This window comes from Dendrobates tinctorius, unplaced genomic scaffold, assembly GCF_039654945.1.
Source record: "Dendrobates tinctorius isolate UK_male_01 unplaced genomic scaffold, ASM3965494v1 ptg000022l, whole genome shotgun sequence".
Classification (NCBI taxonomy): domain Eukaryota; kingdom Metazoa; phylum Chordata; class Amphibia; order Anura; family Dendrobatidae; genus Dendrobates; species Dendrobates tinctorius.
Window position 1 is genome coordinate 7,631,889 of NW_027361690.1, and position 23,134 is coordinate 7,655,022.

The 23,134-nt window shown below is 44.3% G+C and overlaps 1 protein-coding gene across 1 annotated transcript in view; it reads left to right on the forward strand.

Annotated features, from left to right (window-relative positions):
* Positions 1-23,134, forward strand: part of MYO5C (myosin VC) — a 483,348-nt gene that overhangs the window by 72,110 nt on the left and 388,104 nt on the right. The window contains exons 4-5 of the mRNA XM_073568417.1: positions 12,685-12,829; positions 19,139-19,295. Of these exons, the coding sequence (XP_073424518.1) occupies positions 12,685-12,829; positions 19,139-19,295 (302 nt within the window). The remainder of the gene's footprint in view (positions 1-12,684; positions 12,830-19,138; positions 19,296-23,134) is intronic.

Below are 23,134 nucleotides of genomic sequence, written 5' to 3' on the forward strand. Positions count from 1 at the left end.
CACAGTATTAAAAAAAAAAAAAAAAAAAAGCAATTCCTGAATTGCTGGTTTTTGTTCATTCTATCTCCCAAAAATCAGAATAGAAAGCGATCAAAAAATGTCATGTGCCCAAAAATGGTACCAATAGAAACGTCAGCTCGTCCTGCAAAAACAAGCCCTCACATGACTCTTATCGGCCGAAATATAAAAAAAATATAACTCTCAAAATGTGGTGATGCAAAAACTAGCTTTCGCAAAAAAAAACCAGTTTTAGTGTGTGACAGCAGCCAAATATAAAAACCCGATATAAATCTGGTATCGATGTAATCGCAACGACACGAAGAATAAAGTTGCCTAATCAATTATACCGCACGAGGAACAGCATAAAAAATAAATAAAACCAATTCTTCACATGCTGTTGATTTTTTTCATTCTGCCTCCCAAAGATTGCAGTAAGGCTCGGCGCACATTTATCCTGCGCTCTGTGCTGAGCGCTTACACTGGGTTTTCCATGTAAATCTCTGAAATATGTGGTTCAGTCATAACCTCTTCCTGAAGATTCCCTATAACGAGGCAGATGGAGGCACTGTGGACGCCGTCTGACCTGCGATCCGGCGGCACCTGTCTTTTTAGGAGTGCATAAAAGTGCCGTCAGCTACAGTTTTGTGCACTTCTGAAAATAAGGACACCGCTAAACGGAGGCCAGACGGAGTCCAGAGTAACTCTGCTGCCTCACTATAGTGAATGGATCCCTCAGTGGTTTCATCAGAATTGTGTCACTCAGAGATTTAGATGGAAACCACAAAGTAAGTGGTCAGTGTAGAGCGCCGGATAACTGATCCCAAACATTATGTAAAGTGTACCCAATAAAAGCTTCAACTTAATCCACAAAAAAAGAAAGTCCTCACTCAGATCTGTTATCGGAAATATAAGGGACTTCCGCATAACTGGTAGCACAAAGGCTCTGGAAAAGCTAAATTACTCCTCGGCCCCCCCAAAAAATTCAGCAAATTCTCTGCTCCCAAATCTAAATGCCCCCCTCTTTTCTGAGCTCCAGTGTGCCTAAACAACCTATAGTGCCCACGTTTGGAATTTCTGTAGTGATGAGAGCCTGCCTAATTTACAGGTGTGTGTTTCCAGAAGCATGAGCTGGGCATAATGTACTGGTCACTACAACAGCAGTTTGCAATTTTTACTCAGCAACGTCTATTACTGCTGCTCGTTTCTGGAAAACATCCATGGAGTCAAAATTATCACTACATCTGTAGATAAATTCCCAAAGGGTTATAAATTCCAAAATGGGGCTCTTTAGACAGATTCCACAAACTAGTGTAGGAAAATTTGTGCTCCAGGAAACGAATAACGCTCCGTCCCTCCCAAGTCACTCCGTAAGGCAAAGTACTGTACAGCCAAATATGGGGTATTTCCACATTCAGCAGAAATTGTTGGACAAATTCTGGTGCCATTTTTACCCATTTCACAGTGTGAAAATATAAAAAACGGGGCTAACTCACAATGTTGGTGGTAAAAATGTAAATTATTTTTTCTTCACTGCCCAATGGTATGGGGGGGGGGGTGTTCTGCTGTTCTGGCACCTCATGGGCTCTGTCAATGTAACATGGCACCCTCAAACAAGAGCAGCAAAATCTGCACTGTAATATTGCGTTACTTCCCTTCTGAACTTTCACTGTGCACTGTGTCTAGTTTGAGACCACATATGGGGTATCGATGAACTCAGAAGAAATTGCACAACAAACGTTGGGGTTCACTTTGTCCTTTTACCCTTGTGAAAATAGAATTCATAGTTAAAAAAGATTTTTGTGGGAAAAAATTTTTTTAAAATTTTCACGGCTTAACGTTATAAACTTCTGTGAAGCACCTGGGTGTTCAAGGTGCTCAATACACATCTAGATGAGGTCCCAAAGGGGTCTAGTTTCCAAAATGGTGTCACTTGTGGGGGTTTTCCACTGTTTAGGCACATCAGGGGCTCTTCAAATGCGACATGGCGTCCACTAATTATTCCATCAAATTTTGCATTCCAAAAGTCAAATGGCGCTCCTTCCCTTCCTAGCCCTGCCGTGTGCCCAAACAGTTGTTTTCCTGCACATATTGGGTATCGGCGTACTCAGGAGAAATTGCACAACAAATTGTATAGTGCAATTTCTCCTTTTATCCTTATAAAAATGCAAAATTTGGAGCTAAAAAGATTTATTTGGGAAAAATGTTTTTGTTTTTTTATTTCCACGGCTCTATATTATAATCTTCTGTGAAGCACCTGTGGGTTCAAGGTGCTCAATACACATCTAGATAAGTTCCCTAAGGGGTTTACTTTCCAAAATGGTGTCACTTGTTGGGGGTTTCCACTGTTTAGGTGCATCAGGGGCCCTCCAAATGCGACATGGCAACCGCAATTATTCCAGTATATTTTACTTTAAAAAAGTCAAATGTGGCTCCTTCCCTTCCAAGCTCTGCTGTGTGCCCAAAAAGTAGATTTCTCCACATATGGTGTATTGGCATGCTCAGGAGAAATTTAAAAAATGTTTTTGTAAATTTTGTTGTAAAAATGAGAAATCGCTGGGCAACTTTTAACCCTTATAACTTCCAAACAAAAAAAAAATTGGTTTCAAAATTGTGCTGATGTAAAGAAGACGTGGGAAATGTTATTTATTAACTATTTTGTGCGATATGACTCTCTGATTTAAGGGCGTAAAAAATTAAAAGTTTGAAAATTGCGATATTTTCACCAAATTTCCATTTTTTTCACAAATAAAAGCAAGTCATATCAAAGAAATTTTATTGCTATCATAAAGTACAATATGTCACGAGAAAACAATCTCAGAACCACCAGAATCCGTCACTTGCCAAGTGACGTGAAAAGGTTTTAAATACTAGAGTTAGGGACTGTCTCACAAGGGTTGCCTTGACCTGGCGGGATGGCTCGTACATTATTTTGATCAAAATTGTTTACTAAATACCCTTATTATTATTACCTTTATGCATTATTTGGAGTTTAATTTTTTATTTTAGGATATTTGTGTTTTTTGCTTTTTGTTTTCTCTGGTTAATGGTCATGTGTTAATATGCACTTACATTGTGCATACACATTTACTTACTTTCTCAGTTCAGACTCCAGTTTTTTATCTAATATATAAAGCTCAAGTGTGTGTATGTATGCATGTGTGTGTGTATGTCCGGGATTGGCATCCGCACCGTCACAGCTACAGCCACAAAATTTGGCACAGTCACACGTCTGGACCCCGAGAGCGTCCTAAGCTATGTTGTGAGGCGAAATTTTAACCCCGTGCGTTCCAATTCAAACAATTTTGCCCCCATCTACATAATGGGGAAAAAGTGTGTGTGTCAAGCCCCGCCCCTCATTATGATGTCATAATGGTTGCCATGGCGACGCTGATGTCATCATAGGTTGCAAGCCCCGCCGCTCATTATGATGTCATAATGGTTGACTATGGGATGGAGGATGTGTGATGGGTATATGGGCACTGGACTATGGGATGGAGGATATGTATGACGGGTATATGGACACGGGACTATGGGATGGGATGGCCGATATGTATGATGGGTATATGGGCACGGGACTATGGGATGAAGAATGTGTGATGGGTATATGGGCACTCGACTATGGGATGGCGAATATGTATGATGGGTATATGGGCACGGGACTATGGGATGGAGGATAATTATATCTTGTTATAACTAACCACAGTTAGTTATTATGCCCGGGCAGCGCCGGGCTCTTCGGCTAGTCTAATATATAAAGTTGAATGTGTGTATGTATGTGTGTATGTCCGGGATTGGCATCTGCACCGTCGCAGCTACAGCCACAAAATTTGGCACAGTCACACGTCTGGACCCCGAGAGCATCATAGGCTATGTTGTGAGGCGAAATTTTAACCTCGCGCGTTCCAATTCACCAAACAATTTGGCCTATTATTCTTATGATTTCAATGGTGTTATCATCCTTCTCTAAAGCTGGAAATAACACAATTTATTACCGTGCCAACACAGACCACCCTCTGACACAGACTGCAGGGGGAGCCCAGTATCACACAGGATAGGATTAGATACACAGCACAGCAGTCAGTATCACACAGGAGAGGATTAGACACATGGCTCAGCAGTCAGTATCACACAGGATAGGATTAGGTACACAGCTCAGCAGACAGTATCACACAGGATAGGATTTGATACACAGCTCAGCAGTCAGTATCACACAGAATAGTATTAGATACACAGCTCAGCAGTCAGTATCGTACAGGATTAGGATTAGATACACAGCTCAGCAGTCAGTTTCACACAGGATAGGAATAGATACACAGCTCAGCAGTCAGTATCACACAGGAGAGGATTAGATACACAGCTCAGCAGACAGTATAACACAGGATAGGATTTGATACACAGCTCAGCACACAGTATCACACAGAATAGTATTAGATACACGGCTCAGCAGTCAGTATCGTACAGGATAGGAATAGATACACAGCTCAGCAGTCAGTATCACACAAGATAGGAATAGATACATGGCTCAGCAGACAGTATCACACAGGATAGGATTAGATACACAGCTCAGCACACAGTATCACACAGAATAGTATTAGATACACTGCTCAGCAGTCAGTATCACACAGGATAGGATTAGATACACGGCTCAGCAGTCAGTATCACACAGGATAGGGTTAGATACATGGCTCAGCAGACATCACACAGGATAGGATTAGATACACGGCTGAGCAGTCAGTAACACATGATAGGATTAGATACACAGCTCAGCAGAAAGTATCACACAGGAGGGGATTAGGTACACAGCTCAGCAGACATCACACAGGATAGGGTTAGATACACAGATACACATGTTGTTTATCAAAAGGCTCTTGAATGAGTTGAAAATAAAATACTATCAATACTTGGGTAATCGTTTAGTTAATTTGTGTTGCAAATCCGTAGTGTTGAATATATGATGTGAAATGTTTTTATGTGCAATATAATCATTATAATTTGTTATAACTAACCACAGTTGGTTACTATGCCCAGGCAACGCCGGGCTCTTCAGCTAGTATATTATAAATAGGTATTTTTTTATTTTGTGTGGGAACAGTTATACTAAACCTCACTTTATATTAATTTAAATCTATGGTGTTTGGTAACAGTCCAGTGGGAGTCCTAATCAATGATTGACAGTCTTTCCTGTCCCACAATGCATGAAGAGATAACTGTCAATCAATGAATAAAACCACCCTCTGGACTATTATACATGTAAATACCAGAGGTTTCAAAGAATAAGACACAGGTTATACCAAATTTTTTCCAGCAAACCTATTTATCATTCTGCTTAGCTTCACATGTTGCTTTTTTGATGTTTTTTTTTAATCTGCAGCATGGCAATGGAGGAAAACTCAAATAAAAATGCACACAAAAACACGGCAGAAACTTGTGTACTTTGTGCAACATTTTTCTGCCAATGCTTTGATTTTTGCAGCAGTAAAATCTGCTGCAGATACTAAACATGTGCACAAACCCTAATTCTGTATTCCATGGTGTCCACAACATGGTGCACAAAGTCAAGTAAAGAGGGCCACTTTAATATCGTGTCTGGTATATCAATGGTAAGGAACATCCAGTTAACATTTAAATTAGTAGTTGTACAGAACATGTGTAACGGTGCCCAGAGTGGTAGCCGCAGGCGAATGTCATTTGTCTGACACCCCGACACGTTACAGACAATTGTGGGTCCTGGCTGGGTGTTAGTGTTGTGAGGGCCTTGTGCCCGTGCAGGCCTTTGGTAGCCGATGGTATTGACTGGCCAGGACCATGAGTTCCATAGATTAGTAAAGGAGACTTCTGTTCAAACGTGAACTTTACTGAACTTGATGAGGGTTATGTACAAGGGATAGTAGCAGGTACACAGTCTTACGCATTTTTCATTCACAGCAAGAAGCCTTTTCACTGACATTGTTTCCTTCCACTGCAGTCTGCTCCAGGGTTGGTATAGCACAGTTTCCCCCTACTTTGTCAAAGCCTAACTTGTAGCCACAGTACAGTTCAGTGGGTTTCTCTATACCCACTCAGCAACTCCGTGACCTTTGCTTTGGACGCCCTGGATCTACCGCTCGGGACCCTCACTAAAGCTGCAGTCTCAGTCCTCTTTAGGTCTCTAACTTCGGTGTTTATCAAGCGCAGGGTTTCTCGTGACTTGTCCTATCGAAGGACCGCTTTAAGGTAGAAGGCCACTCTGTCTCTTCTGTCAGTTCCTAGTCGCTCTACCTCATCGTCCTGTCGTCTTCTTTGCTGTAGTTCACCCAAATGGCAGCGCTGCACACTTGTAAATTCTTCAGACTATAACTCTTCTCTCACTAACTTCAGGAAGTAGGTCGCTTGCCCTAGCACTAAGCCCTCCCCCTGTGGGCTGGTCCCAACATTAACTCTCTCCCTGACCCTGCAGTCTGTTGCTGGGGAAACGTACCCTTTCACCTATAGTCAATGAAAACACTACCTTATGCCCAAAGTCCTAACCTGTGTCTTTCATGCATCACATCAGTATACATTATAATACCTTACATTATCACATTACATAGCCAAACATCTTGCACTTCATGTGACAAGATGTACACAAGACACAGGACATTATTCAGATTAGGCCGGGGTCACACTTGCAACTGCAATGCGAGAAACTCGCATCAATACCCGGCACTGCCACTGGCACACGGGACCGGAGTGTGCGGCTGCATGTCCTTCTATACAGCTGAATGCTCTGGTCCCGAGTGCTAGGTATTGATGCGCGAGTTTCTCGCATTGCAGTTGCAGGTGTGACCTCGGCCTTACACATCACATTATACACAGCAAATGAAAACACCATGTGTAAATCTGGCCTTATGGCAAGGTTCTAGTTGAAAATTCTAATGAGTGCTGAATGTTTGGATTTTGGGATTTGTCCAACATTATTAGAACAAGTCACAGCTATTTTTGTTCCCATGAGTAATAAACGTCCAAAAAAGTTAAATAAGTAGATGAAGGTTGCTTAGACAAACACACCTGTGCAAATATTATCACGTTCACGTCCACAATGTTCTTACATTATTCTAATTATGTTTATTGCTTTAATATTTTCCAATTACTACTTGAAAAAAACAAACACTTGTGCATTAAAGAAAAAGTTTTTGTACTAAAAAATGTTTTTCCTGTTATTTAGTATTTAGTTTATTTATTCCCTTTTAACTCTGAAACCTGTTAGTCAATTCATGCTGCCCAACTCCAGGGCAGCACAAATCAGAGCCTGACTGCATGATTGCAATCACGTATATTCTTCTCTGAAATACTTCAGCGTTTGCAGAGTTTCAAGAGCTTCGCACTTTTTTTAAACAAAGAATCAGTTTTTGGCACAAGCCGTCCAATAATTACCGTACATGCATTGTCTGTTGTCATAGTTGTTTCTGGTATTTTCCATACAGTGCACTTTGGAGCTCTCCTGTACATGAGAACAGAGAGCGGGCACCCCTTCTGTGAAAAATAATGGTGGCAGCTTGGTATCTTCCAAGGGGGCTTAGCGCATACCGTCATTTCTCAAAAGGCAGCAGAATCCACAAGTCTACGACTGCACCACCAGCAATTGACAATATACAAGTTTAGTTGGCAAAACAGCTGAAAAATGGGAGTGTACGCTTCTTTCCTCGACAGTCCATCAGGGATGGATATTTGCTGTTGTGTGTTTTTTTGTTTTCTATTGAGAATCCGTTGGAATTGACAACCGATGCATGCTCAGTAAAGCAGAGACTAGTCCAACCTCTGAAATGGAGATCACCGATGACGCTTCGTTTCAGGGAGGGGGCAGAGGTTGCAGCAGTGATCCTTCTTTTGAGTATCACAACATGCACTGGGATTCTAAAATGAAGTGTCATCCAATAGGAAGTTGTAAAAAAAAATAAAATAAATCAATTTGATAATGTAGCGAGGGAAGGATAAGGAATGTTTAGTTAAAGTATATTATAAAAAAAATTAGATTATGTCATTAAATAGGCATTTAGGATTAAAATTAGTTTGTGTTTCAGACCACATCTTTAACTTTTTTCTTTAATTGTTTTTTTATTTGCTTTAATTCTTCTATTTAATTTTTAGTATTGACGACCCCCCCCTTCCCTTTCAATCAAACTAAAATATAAATTAAGGTAATTGAAAATGTTAGTTTGCATAGTTGCCACACATAGTTTCACAACTGGAAACAAACACGTATCAACAGTGGGACAAGTAAAACAAAAAATAAATAAAAAGAGACATTTACTGTATATTAACCCCTTTACCCCCCCAAAGGTTGGTTTGCATGTTAATGACCAGGCCAATTTTCACAATGCTGACCACTGCCCCTTTATGAGGTAATAACTCTGGAACACTTCCATGGATCCCGGTGACTCTGACAATGTTTTCTCATGACATATTGTACTTCATGATAGTGGTAAAATTTATTTGATATAACTTGCATTTATTTGTGAAAAAAATGGAAATTTGGTGAACATTTTGAAAATTTTGCAATTTTACAACTTTGAATTTTCATGCCCTTAAATCACAGAGATATGTCACACAAAATACATAATAATTAACATTTCCCACATGTCTACTTTACATCAGCACAATTTTGTAACCAACATTTTTTTTTGGTTAGGAAATTATAAGGGTTAAAATTTCAACAGCAATTTCTCATTTTTACAACATCATTTTTTTTAGTGACCACTTCATATTTGAAGTCACTGTGAGGGGTCTATATATAGAAAATACCAAAAGACACCATTCAAAAAACTGCAGCCCTCAAGGTTCAAGACGTTTATTAAACCTTCAAGTCCTTCACAGAAATTTTGGGAATATTTTTAAAAAAATTAACATTTAACTTTTTTCTCACTAAAAAATTACTTCAGATCCATTTTTTTTTATTTTACCAAGGGTATTAGGAGAAATTGAACTCCAAAAGTTGTTGTGCAATTTGTCCTGAGTGTGCTAATACCCCATATGTGGGGAGGAACCACTGTTTGTGCGCATTGCAGAGCTCGGAAGGAGCACCGTTTGACTTTTTCAATGCAAAATTGTCTGGAATTAAGATCGGACACCATATCGCGTTTGGAGAGCCCCTGATGTGCCTAAACAGTGGAACCCCTCCACAAGTGACACTATTTCGGAAACTAGACCCCCTAGGGAACTTATCTAGATGTGTGGTGAGCACTTTGAACCCCCAAATGCTTCACAGAAGTTTATGACGTAGAGACGTAAAAATAAAAAATCATATCTTTTTTCACAAAAATGATCTTTTTGCCCCCAATTTTTATTTTACCAAGGGTAACATGAGAAATTGGACCCCAAAATTTGTTTTGGAATTTGTCCTGAGTATTCTGATACCCCATATGTGTGGGTAAACCACTGTTTGGGCGCATGGCAGAGCTTGGAAGGAAAGGAGCACCGTTCTACTTTTTCAACGCAGAATTGGGTGGAATTAAGATCGGATGTCATGTTGCATTTGGAGAACCCCTGATGTGCCTAATCAGTGAAACCCCCTCAAGTGTCCCCATTTTGGAAAGAGCCGGCAGAGCAGGGGAGAATGATGAGAGCCGTGTTCAGCACCTGTCGCCGGGGAACAGCGCTTACTGGCGTGTGTGTATTACACACACGGACACTGACATCTCCCGTATCGGAAATATCAGGACGTGTGAAAGAGGCCTTATAGTGGGTTTTTATGTTTGGCTGCTGTCACACACTAAAAGACACTTTTTATTGCAAAAAATAGTTTTTGCATCACCACATTTTGAGAGCTATAAATTTTCCATATTTTGGCCCACAGAGTCATGTGAGGTCTTGTTTTTTGTGGGATGAGTTGATGTTTTTATTGGTACAATTTGCGGGCACATGACATTTTTTGAGCAGTTGCTATTCCGATTTTTGGGAGGCAGAATGAGCAGAAACCAGCAATTCATGAATTTCTTTTGGGGGGGGGGTGTTTATTACCGTTCCGTGTGTGGTAAAATTGATAAAGCAGTTTTATTCTTCAGGTTAGGACGATTACAGCGATACCTCATTTATATCATTTTTTATGTTTTGTCACTTTTAAACAATAAAAAATATTTTATATAGAAAATTATTATTTTTGCATCTCTATTCTGAGAGCTATAACTTTTTTATTTTTTTTTAGCTGATGATGCTGCATGGGGGCTTATTTTTTGCGGGACAAGATGATGTTTTCAGCGGTACCATGATTATTTATATCCGTCTTTTTGATCGCGTGTTATTCCACTTTTTGTTCGGCGGTATGATGATAAAGCATTTTTTTATGGTGGTCACTAAAGGGGTTAACTAGTGGGACAGTTTTATAGGACGGGTCGTTACGGACACGGCGATATCAAATATGTGTACTTTTATTGTTTAGATTTTTTTTCGTTCAAATATTTATTTTGTGATAAAGTATATATTGATTTTTTTTTTTTTTTTAAATCTTTTTACAATTATTTATTTATTTATTTTACTTTATTCTGACTTTTACACTTTGTGCCACTATGGGATAATCATTCTTTGCAGGCTGATCGCTTCTATAACATGCAGATGAAGCAGCATGCTATAGAAGCTGTTAGCGCTGCACTTAGTGCACTGACACTGAGAGACTTCCTGACATGCACTGTGCATAACTAGGAAGTTTCTTAGCTCTGGTAACCCGGATGTCGATCGGGTTACCATGGCAGCGATCGGGACCCCACATCACACCGTGGTGTCTCTGACCCAAAGGCAGAGGGGCTGTCAGCCCTCTGCCTGCTCTCGGAATGCTGCAGTCGTGTTCGATCGCAGCATTTCGGTGGTTAAAATGCCGGGAGCGGTCTGAGACCACTCCTGGCACCTAGTCCCGGGTGTCTGCTGTGAGAATCAGCTGACACCCGGCCGCGCACCCACCGTGAGCTCGGTCGATCGCGATGATGTAATGATCCGTCCATAGTCAGACATGCCCAGGTTACAGAGACGGATCATTACGTCAGATGTCAGAAAGGGGTTAAAGGTTGAAAAAAACACTGCCATGTTCCTTTAGAAAATAATATGGGACCAGAGAATCATGTCTCAAAAGCAAACACCTGCAAATAGCTGCTGTATTCAAGTGGTGTTTGTACACATTTTATATTAGACTCCTACAGCAATGAAGTAAGCTAAAAATATTATTTCAAACAACACCCACACTTTGGTAGGTAAACAATCATTTTGAAGTTTCAGGATTATGGAGATTGCAGTATTTCACAGATCAATTTACAGTCACACACTGAATAGTGATGCATATGCAAGATCAACATTTCCCTATATAACATTTGAATCCTTGGATTAATCTTTACAAACTGAGACTATCTCTCCCATCTTTAATTTGGTACATCAGCACTGAAGTAGTACACCACAATTGCATTAAGCCTTTTTCTATCCCTGTGCTGTGTGGTCTGAGCTCCTACGCCTCCACAGTGCAAAAATAAAATGGCATTCCTTGGCCAGCTCCTATCTGTTATACTGGCTGTGATAGCCCACCGATTGGCTGGGCTAGACCATGTGAAATGATAGCTGCAGGCCATTATGAGGAAGGTTTTGCCTGACACCATTAGCCCGCCCACTAAGGGTACCGTTACACTTAGCGACGCACCAACGATACGACCTGGTAAGGATCGCTGGTGCGTCGCTAAATGGTCGCTAGTAAGCTGTCAAACAGGCAGATTTACCCAACGATGCAGCAGCGATCCAGCGATCCCTATAACAACCTCGGCGGTCGTTGTGACCTTGTCATACAGCAGCGATTCTGACGACTCCCGCCTGAGTTCTGCGTCGCTAACGAGGTTGCTCGTCGGTGTCAAACACAGCGATGCACGTTGGCCAGCGGGACACCAGCGATCAAATCATTCGAGCACGATCAGCCACATTGCAGCGGGGGCCTGGTCGCCGCTACATGTCACACGTAGCGAGATCGCTGGCGAGGTCGCTGTTGCGTCACAAAATCGGTGAAGCCTGACTACACGCGCCGGATCCCGCCGCTGCCTGCCCACCCCCGATGAAACCTGAAAGATAAGAAGAAAAGAGTTAGATTATACTCACCCTGGCGTTCGGTCCGGTCTGATGGGTGTCGCCGTCCCGTCCGGCGCCTCCCATCTTCATACGATGACGTCCTCTTCCTTGCTTCTCCCTCGGCTCCTGCGCACGCGTACTTTATCGGCCCTGTTGAGGGCAGAGCAGAGTACTGCAGTGCGCAGGCGCTGGACCTCTCTGACCTTTCCCGACACCTGTGCACTGCAGTACTTTACTCTGCCCTCAACAGGGCAGATAAAGTATGCATGCGCAGGAACCGAGGGAGAAGCAAGGAGGAGGACATCATCGTATGAAGATAGGAGGCGCCGGACCGGACCACGACACCCACCTCCCGGTGAGTATAATCTAACGTGTTTTTCTTATTTTTCAGGTTTCATCGGGGGCTTATCTACAGCATTACAGAATGCTATAGATAAGCCCCTGATGGCCCCAGTTTATGGGGCAAAAATGTGGTGACAGATTCCCTTTAGATAAACTACATACATATTCTAGAATACCCGATGCGTTAGATGCCACCATCTAGTCTAGTATAAATGTCATAGTCTGCCATTATTATTTTCATGTATGGGTATTTTATGCTTGCTGAAAAAATGAAAACATTTTTCTTTTCTATAGGTATTATTCTTGTTGCAATAAATCCGTATAAGGAACTGCCAATCTATGGAGATGCAATTATCCATGCATACAGTGGGCAAAATATGGGAGACATGGACCCACACATATTTGCTGTGGCCGAAGAAGCATACAAACAAATGGCCAGGTAATTTCAATGTGGAATTATTGCAATTCAACAAATATTGCAACTACAACAAAGTAGTAGCTATACGAATTCATTAATTTCTGAATTTCTGTACATTGATTTTAAAGGGAATCCGTCACCAGGTTTCTGCTATTCCATGTGAGCGCAGTATGATGTAGGGGGCAGGGACCCTTGTTCCACAGATGTGTCACTTACTGAGCTGTGGGTTGTAGATATGATTAAACTGTTTTATTTGTACCAGATCTACTAGTTCTCCGAATGCTGAACCTGGTGTAACCCCACCCACACTACTGATTGGCAACTTATTGCATGCACCGTGCTTGGGCAGAGAGCTGCCAATCAGAGGTGGAGGTGGAGATTTTCAGAGATCATGAATATGAAATAATTCGTATCAGCAGGTTAATTAGTCCTCTGGTGATATTTTACTGATAATAGAGTGATTTTACCAAAACTATACCAAGTAAGTGACACATCACTGGAATCAGGGTCTCAGTCCCTACATCATGCTGCTCTGGGATTAGCTGGCAATAACCTAAAAACAGATTCCATTTAAGAATTGTCACAGGAACACAGTCAACTGGGTAGATATTAGAATTTATTTCTGCATGCATGCATTAAAATGGCCAAATAACCGGGCTGTCCGGTGTTATGCAACAAGTCTGCAGTCATTCTGTGCGACTGCTGCAGACTTGTGAATCCTCACATTGTGCGCACTGCTTGCTTTGAGGATTTCCAGTTGCTAGGCGCATGACTGCAAGTATGTGATTTGTCTACATGTGGTAATGTGCCGATCAGACGTGCGCGGGTCTCACTTTATGCAAAGTGCAATGTGCGCAATGGGATTGTTCACAAGTCTGCAGTCACTGTGTGACATACACACGTTGTCAAAATTGTTGGTACCCCTCGTTTAATGACAGAAAAACCCACATTGGTCACAAAAATAACTTGAATTTGACAAAAGTAATAATAAATCAAAAATCTATGAAAATAAACAAATGAAAGTCAGACATTGCTTTTCAGCCATGCTTCCACAGAATTTAAAAAAAATAAAACTCATGAAATAGGCCTGGACAGAAATGATGGTACCCCTGAAAGTAATGTGACTAAAGGGACATGTTAAATCAAGATGTGTCCATTAATTAGCATCACAAGTGTCTACAATCTTGGAAACAGTGAGTGGGCCTGTATAGAGGGCTACAGATACTCACTGTCCTGTCTGGTGACATGGTGTGTATCACACTCAACATGGACCAGAGGAAGTGAAGGAAAGAGTTGTCTCAGATTAGAAAGACAATTATAGACAAACATGTTAAAGGCAAAAGTTTTAAGACTTTAATAAGCCAGAAGTACCACCCCCGGAACTCTTCTTCTGCCGACGGCCCGCCCCGCAGCTGTGGCGCGCGCTTCCTTGAAGCTGAAGCAGCGCCGGCACATCCAGGACACGTGGGGGCACAGAACTGGGGTAAGTGCTGCCCGAGAGGCCACGCTACGGGAAAATGAGGAATGCTCCCCCCCAGTGGTCTGCAGTGCTGATGCCTGGCAGATACAGCATGTCCGAAAAAGTGAAGACGCACACGTTTCTATACGCTGCATGCATCTCTTGTCGGGCCGCTTTTCCGCGGGCGCAAAAGCAAGCGATTATGCGAAGCCTGCGATTCAGAACGCACCCAGGAGCCCTCCCCTGCGACCGGGACCAGTGTACCAAGTCCCCCGGAGTGGGCCCTTTCACTGTCACAGTCCATGGCGTCGCTTAAGAGAGCAATTGAGTCCCTTCGTGCCCCAGATAGGGGCAGGGACAGTGGCTCGCCTGTCTTAGAAGGGTCCTCCACCTTACAGGAGCCTCCGGCCTGCAGAGGCCGCTCTCACTCCAGGCAGACCCGGGGGAAATGAACCCACACGGCGTCATCCAGTCCATACGGTGCCTTGGCATCCGTGAGTTCCGCTTCTCGCTCCCCATCACCAGTGGTCAATAGTGAGCAAACCTCAGATTTCGACTCAGACGAACCCCTTGACCTGGATACTCCGGGGTCTCGTGAAACAGTGGACAGCCTCATCGAAGCCGTCAACCAGACTTTGGAGATTGAGGATGATTCCACCTTGGCTTCAGGCAATAAGGTGGCATTTAAGCGAGTTAAGCAGCCGCATAGAGTATTTTGCACTCACCCAGAGTTCGAGGACATAGTGCAACGACACAGGGAACGGCCGGACAGTTGCTTCTCGGGTCAGAAGGCGCTTGAAGCAAGGTATCCGTTTGCCCCGGACCTCTGTAAAAAATGGACGGAATCCCCAACGGTGGATCCACCCATGTCAGGCTTGGCCTCTAAGACCCTGTTATCCATACCTAGTGGTTCTTCTATTAAGGATCCCACGGATCGTCTCATAGAGAGCTTGGCTCGCTCAGTATTTGAGGCATCAGGGTCAGCACTCTCTCCCTCGTTTGTGGCAACATTGGTGGCCAAGGCCATGATTTCTTGGTCAAAATCATTAAACAAAGCCTTGCAGGATAGGGACCTACCTGCAGAAGTACCAGAGATCGCGAGTCAGATCACTATGGCTGGGGACTACTTAATCAATGCATCTTTGATGCTGCCAATTGCGCGGCACTTGCTGCCGCTAACGCAATTTTCATTAGGAGAGCTATATGGTTAAGGACATGGCGAGCCGATTCCACCTCCAAGAAGTCCTTGACTTCTCTATCTTACCAGTGCGGCCGCCTATTCGGAGAGAAATTAGATGAACTCATCTCTGACTCCACAGGAGGGAAGAGCAGTTTTCTCCCTCAACAAAAGGTCAAACCGCCATTTCGTCACCAGTTTCAAGCACGTTTTCGGGGATTCGCAACCCCGGGTGGATCACAGAGGCCAATTCCGCCGCTTCAGGTCGCCCCAACCAGGATAGAGAGCGGCAGGTCTCTTATAGAGCCAACCTGTTGGGGAGAATGCGTACTCACCTGCCCAGGTCGAGGGGTTCCAGGTCCCAAAGATCTTCAGCCAAATGACTCGAGGCATTTGCCAGGCGACACCAGCAAGGTAGGCGACCGCCTACTCTGGTTTCGCCACGTCTGGCTCAACGTCGCACACGACACATGGGTAAAAGAGCTGGTGTCCTCAGGATACAAGATAGAGTTTGTCAGATATGCCCCAAGATGATTTTTTTTTTCCCTTCTTCCCAGGGTGAATACCCGGGCAAGGGCTTTGCTAGGAACCATCGACTCGCTCCAGCGCAATGGAGTCGTTATTCCCGTGCCAGAACACAAAAAAGCTCATGGCTTCTATTCCAGCCTATTCACGGTTCCCAAAAAGGACGGGACTGTCAGACCTGTTTTGGACCTGAAGCTCCTGAACAAATTCATCAGGGTCAGACATTTCCGGATGGAGTCTCTCCGTTCAGTCATATCGGCCATGGGGCAGGGAGATTACTTGGCCTCTATCGATATCCCGGACGCCTATCTACATATCCCCATCTTCCCTGCGCATCAAAGGTTTCTACGCTTCGCCATCAACGGTCTACATTTTCAGTTCGCAGTGCTGCCCTTCGGGCTAGCCACCGCCCCCAGAGTGTTCACAAAGGTCATGGCAGTCATCATGGCCATCTTGCACTCTCGGGTCATAGTCGTCTTGCCTTACTTGGACGACCTCTTGGTCAAGGGTCCTTCAATGCGGGCATGTGAGGAAAGTGTCAGCATTACGCTAGATACTCTTGCCCGCTTAGGGTGGTTGGTCAATGTAAAGAAGTCATCCCTTGTTCCAGCTCAGAGAATTTCCTTTTTAGGGATGATCTTCGACACTTGCCGAGGGTTGGTAATTCTCACTCGAAACAAGGCCCTAGCTCTCTGGCAAGGCGTTCAGACACTTCGCCAACTAGTCCCTCATACCATCCATTTCGGGATGAGGATTCTAGGGAAAATGGTGGCAGCAATGGAAGCGATACCGTTCGCCCAGTTCCATCTTCGCCCCCTGCAGCACGCCCTCTTGTCAGCCTGGGACAAGAACCCTTTCACACTCGATCGCCGGTGCCGGTTGTCCTCTCAGGTCAGATAGTCGCTCGGGTGGTGGCTAACCAGTTCCTCTCTGCTTCAGGGAAAACCCTTCCCCCCCCAGACCATTGCTTGGTGGTGACAACTGATGCCAGCCTCCTCGGCTGGGGAGCAGTTTTTAGCCACCACACGACCCAAGGACTGTGGTCGCCGCAGGAGGCACACCTCTCGATCAACTTGTTGGAGATACGAGCAATCCGGCTGGCTCTGCGACATTTTCATCACCTTCTAGCAGGCCGCCCCATCCGGATTCAATCAGACGCCACGGCGGTGGCTTACATAAATCATCAAGGGGGCACCCACAGCAGCAAAACCATACGCGAGGTAGGGCACGTTCTTCATTGGGCCGAGAGGAACCACTCGGTGATATCGGCAGTCCACATCCCGGGCGTGGAGACCTGGGCGGCGGACTTCCTCAGCCGGCAGGGTCTTGCGTCCGGGGAGTGGTCACTACACCCTGAGATTTTCCAACAGATTTGCCAACGGTGGGGGACACCGGATGTGGATCTGATGGCCTCCAGGGTGAACGCCAAGGTGCCCACGTTTGTTGCTCGGTCCAGGGACCCGCAGACAATCGCTGTGGATGCGTTGGTTCTGCCATGGAACCAGTTTCGCCTCCCATATCTATTTGACTGAACGACACCGCTGGGCAGGACTCAAATATAGTACAGTAGACGAAGAGGCAGAAACAAAACACGAGCTTGATTGAAAGACAGAGGACTTAATGCCGGAAAATAAGATGGTTCTTGTAATGGTAATAGCAATGGATACAAGGAGAAATAGCTGGTGAGTGTCACACAAGCTGTGCTTCAGCTATGGCATTGAAAAGTTCAACACAAAACGTGAAAACAATTTTTACAAACTATTTTCTTCTAATTTCCTACCTGGCTTCCGATAATCGGGCTGCACTGCTACAGCACCTAGCTAAAGAAGCCTGCTCTAGACCCTAACACAGTTGAACACCTGTGTCACACTCACAGATCTGGAGAAAGGAGAAAGTCTGATGGCTTCTGCTTGGTCCCGATGTAGTGGTGCTGAGATTGTTGTGTTGAGCATTTTCTTCAGGTTAATGGATCCTCCTTCTTCCACATCCAGGCAAGTCTCATTCCCACTTTCAGTGCTGAGGAATTACAGGTAACAGGTGCTCAGAGAGAACTAACGTAGCTGTGCGATGCGACTCTTTCCTTCTGACACGGTCCTGTTGATTTATCCTGCTGTATCCGAGCACTATCTTATCTTTTGAAGCTGTTAGTTCATTTACAAGTCTCTCATTGTCAGGGCACACTTATTGTCTTGTTCCTCTCGCCCAGACAAGAGTCTTGCTATAACCAACACACAGCAACCTGCAGGGGAGAAAAGACTAGACCAAGTGCACAAAAATTAGAGGGGAGTCTGTCAAAGTCACATTGTAGTTCAATTCTTGATAGGGTCTGATCCCTTACATGTGAGCCAAATGGCGCTATTACAATGCAAGTCTATGGAACATCTGAACAAGGCTCCATAAGATCACTTTGTAGTAGCGACGTCTGGCTCACACATAACCCAGAAGTGGACCGGATCAGTGCTACAAACCGGGGAAGTATAGTAAAACGCTTACACTATACTACATTTACATTTACACCAGGTTTGGCAATAAAACATTTGGTTGGAGTGCTTCTTTAGATTGTTATTTAGATATTCTTTTGATTAACTAAAAATGTTTTTTTCGTATAACACTAATTTGATTTTTTTTTTTTTTTTTTTAAGCGATCCCTTCCAGGTCAGTGTAACACTGCCACTTAGAGGAAATCACCATGACACTATAATTCTTTGGCTATCCTTACTCGAAAACTTGAGATGTATGTCTGCTATAAGATGGGACACTACATTTATCACCAGTATCCAGAAAATTTATCAGATAAAAACACCCCTCCTATACTATTGATTTATACAACTTACCGTACATAGCTGCTCTTTAAAGACATTACTATTGCCCCCTTTCTTGACACTTTTCAAACTGCACAGATAATTGGGAAATATGACACGTTCCATAATTTGTGATTTTTTTTTTTGCATCCAGAAAAGTGTTGCACATTTGAATATTTGATGTATTTTTGATATTCTTCTCCGATTTTCTACTGGCATAGATTCGGCAATCATATAGGATCTGTCATTTTATATCTCTAAACACACTGCTAAAGAGACTGAAATATGGCACCTTTTAGGCGTCTTGGCTTTTGCAGGATATTGTTCAATATGTAGGGTTATTGTTCATGGATTTTCTCCAACAACAGGAACAATAGGAATCAGTCAATCATTGTGAGTGGAGAGTCTGGAGCGGGGAAGACAGTGTCTGCGAGATATGCCATGCGCTACTTTGCTACTGTCAGTAAATCAAGCAGTAAGGCCAATGTGGAGGATAGGGTGCTGGCGTCCAATCCAATAACAGAGGTAAGTGTTGTAGATTAGGCATCCCTCTTCAGATCAGAATAATAAACGTTTAGTCAGCACAAATGATATTTCTTTAATGTTTTTGTAATGTCCATTTCTTTTTTTGTGCTTTGTAGCTCTCGTGCATTTTTCAGTCCCAATATCACTACATTAATAAGCAGAATTTCTGTTCAGGAGTCTGCGGAACCTGAGTCTGGTTTCCTAGAGAAACCATTAGTGCTTGTAATTCTAATTTAAATGTCTGTGTACACATTGCAGTTTTGTCGTGTTTTTTTTCGTGTTTTTTTCTGAGCAGATATGTCACAAATACTGAAGAATTTCCTAGTACTAACTATCACTGCAGCCCTCCACCAGTCGGGTCTTTATGGCAGAGTAGCCTGACTGAAACCTTTCCTCAGTGCAAGACATATGAAAGCCCGCATAGAGTTTGCTAAAAAACACATGAAGGACTCCCAGACTATGAGAAATAAGATTCTCTGGTCTGGTGAGACGAAGATAGAACGTGCTGGTGATAATTCTAAGCGGTATGTGTGGAGAAAACCGGGCACTGCTCATCACCTGCCCAAAACAATCCCAACAGTGAAATATGGTGGTGGCAGCATCATGCTATGGGGGTGTTTTCAGCTGCAGGGACAGGATGACTGGTTGCAATTGAAGGAAACATGAATGCAGCTAAGTACAGAAATATCCTGGATGAAAACCTCTTCCAGAGTGCTCTGGACCTCACACTTGGCCGAAGGTTAACCTTCTAACAAGACAATGACCCTAAGCACACAGCTAAAATAACAAAGGAATGGCTTCAGAACAACTCTGTGACCATTCTTGACTGGCCCAGCCAGAGCCCTGACCTAAACCCAATTGAGCATCTTTGGAGAGACCAGAAAATGGCTGTCCACCAACATTCACCATCCAGCCTGACAGAACTTGAGAGGATCTGCAAGGAAGAATGGCAGAGGATACCCAAACCCAGGTGTGAAAAACTTGTTGCATCATTCCCAAGAAGACTCATGGCTGTGTGGCGCCCCTGAAGGTTCAGTCGCCACAGAGGTACTGCACCTCCTCCTGAGGTGTAGTATCCCACTCCCCAGGTAAGATGGTAACACCTGACCAGACTCCACCACTCACATCCAGCACAGACACTTTAGAATAGCAGAACACCCTTTCTGGCTCCCTGCTTGGAACACAAAGAGTGCTGGGAAGTGGGTGGAGGTTAGATTGCACAAGAGAGCGGGAGAATGTTTGGAAAGGGTCAGTTGGTGAGAGAAGATCCCCAGAGAGGGATGGAGGGAAAGCAAGTGCTGCAGCAGACTCCTGTGATCTGGAGCTGTTGGCACGGTAAAGAGCAAGAGAAAGCCTGATTCTTCAGAAGAAAGAGAGCTTAGTACGGGACGTAAGGAGAAGACAGCGAAGGACTAGGGTGAGAGCAGAGCCCTTCCTCAAGTTTAAGGCGCATGGTCCGGAGTCCGGTCTCCGAGGTTGTATGGATACTGATGTTCCTGCAGCAGAAACCGGAGGAATACAAGTTGTCACCACTTTATTCCCATTTAAGACTTGGGGGCACAACAGCAATGTGTACGAGCCGGGACATGATAGCAAGAAGTCCCCGAAGCAGGTTACAACTGTCTGCCGTACAAGTAGAGTGTTGAGTAACATCAAGCAGGAGGAACTTCAGTGTAACACAGTACTGCAAGTACCTCAGATAAGCGCTAGAAAGGAGAAGTTCAGAACAGGCACACGAAAGGGAGTGCTGGAAAGGTTAATTCCATCTGCCTGGGAGTTGGCTGAGCCCTTGGTCTGGAGACTGCAGCTTTGAAGCGGGCACCTGTCTGTGCCAGGAACGTGAGTAAAAGAACTGGAACTGCACTCTCAGCTGTCTCATTGCCTTCTTCCTCCGCCAACCCACTCAGCACTGCTACATCCCTGTGCCTAACATTACACCCTTTTCCCTCCACACCTATTACGATTGCCCTGGGACTACAGCTCCACCTGTGGGGAGCTTCGACATCATTGCTACACCACATCATCTGTCCCAGAGAAGCAACCCTGCAGCGCTGGTCAAACTGACCAGAAACCACAGGTGGCGTCACAAATCATCTCAATAACTTTATCCCCATCACTCTACCCCTTTTACATTGACTGCCTGAGGCCACGGGCCGGGTCACTGCCACTGTGACATCTCCCATTGAAATCAACGGGCCCGACACCGAGTTCCCCACTGCCTCTGGGGGCGAGTCAGCTGTACTAGCTGAAAAGGGTGCTTCTACTCAATACTGAGCAAAGGGTCTGAATACTTATGACAATGTAATATTTCAGTTTTTCTTTTTTAATAAATTTGCAAAAATGTCTACATTTCTGTTTTTTTTCAGTCAAGATGGGTGCAGAGTGTACATTAATGAGAAAAAAAAATGAACTTTTTTGAATGTACCAAATGGCTGCAATGAAACAAAGTGAAATATTTAAAGGGGTCTGGATACTTTCCGTACCCACTGTATGATCTACTATACCATCGTTATGATTAGTGATATACCGTATTTTCCGGCGTATAAGACAACTTTTTAACCCCTGAAAATCTGCTTAAAAGTCGGGGGTCGTCTTATACGCCGGGTGTCATCTTATACGATGAGTACATATGTGAGTGAACATGGGAGGGTGTAAGTGGTGTTATCATCCCCCTTTTACCTCATTGGTGGCAGCGGTGCGGCGGCTCCTCCTTCAGCAGTGTGGCGGCTCTGTGCTGGGGGTCGGCGGCGGCTCCTCTTTGTTCAGCTTGGAAAATGGCCGCCGGAGCCCACGCATGCTCAGATTCAGATCTCGTCCCGAGATCTCGGGAGACGAGATCTGAATCTGAGCATGCGTGGGCTCCTGCGGCCATTTTCAGGGAGGCCACCGCATCGCAGCAATGCAGCTGCCTGGGCCTCCGGGCTTTGGGGAAATGCCGGAGGAGCCCCGACGCTGGACAGAGAGCCTCCGCAGCCGCCCCCCAGCACAGCGATCTGAATCTGAGCATGCGTGGGCTCCGGCGGCCATTTTCAGGGAGGCCACCGCATCGCAGCAATGGAGCTACCTGGGCCTCCGGGCTTTGGGGAAATGCCGGAGGAGCACCGACGCTGGACAGAGCCTCTGCAGCCGCCCCCAGCACAGCTCCCCCACGCTGGACAAAGAGGAGCCGCCGATCCCCAGCACAGTGCCGCCACAAGTGCAGATGGAGTAGCTGCCGATCCCTAGCACAGAGACCCGCAGACAGCACCGCTGCCACCAATGAGGTAAAAGGGGTATGATAACTCCACGTACACCCTCCCTTTGTCATCGGGACCACTCCCCCGCACCCGGCATATAAGATGACACATGGCATATAAGAAGACCCCCGACTTTTAAGAAAATTTTCTATTTTAGCTGGAAAAGTTGGGGGGTCGTCTTATACGCCCGGTCGTCTTATACGCCGGAAAATACGCTGTGTTCAGAACGTGTCTGAATTATTACATTTGTAGTTGTGTATTTTTTATGATCGCATATGAACTTTTTTGTTCAGAATAGGCACTATTTTTTCAGACATAAAACTCTCTGTCCACTAAATAATTTGATCAAATTGCCCTTTTTCCAAAAATGGATGGTTTCCATGTGTCTTGCATTGGTGACCTGTGTTCATGCTTCTGTGGTGGAAACAAAGCTGAACTTTGTGATCCTGAAAAATGCAGCAATAAACGCAGCAAAACCTGCTTTTTGTAAGCAGTTTCTCTACTGCTAAGAGAGCTGGTTTTGTCTGCAGAATAAAATGCATCAAAAATGCAGCATGTGAACATAGCCAAAAACCGTGTCAGGCTTGTTATGTTTACATGGAT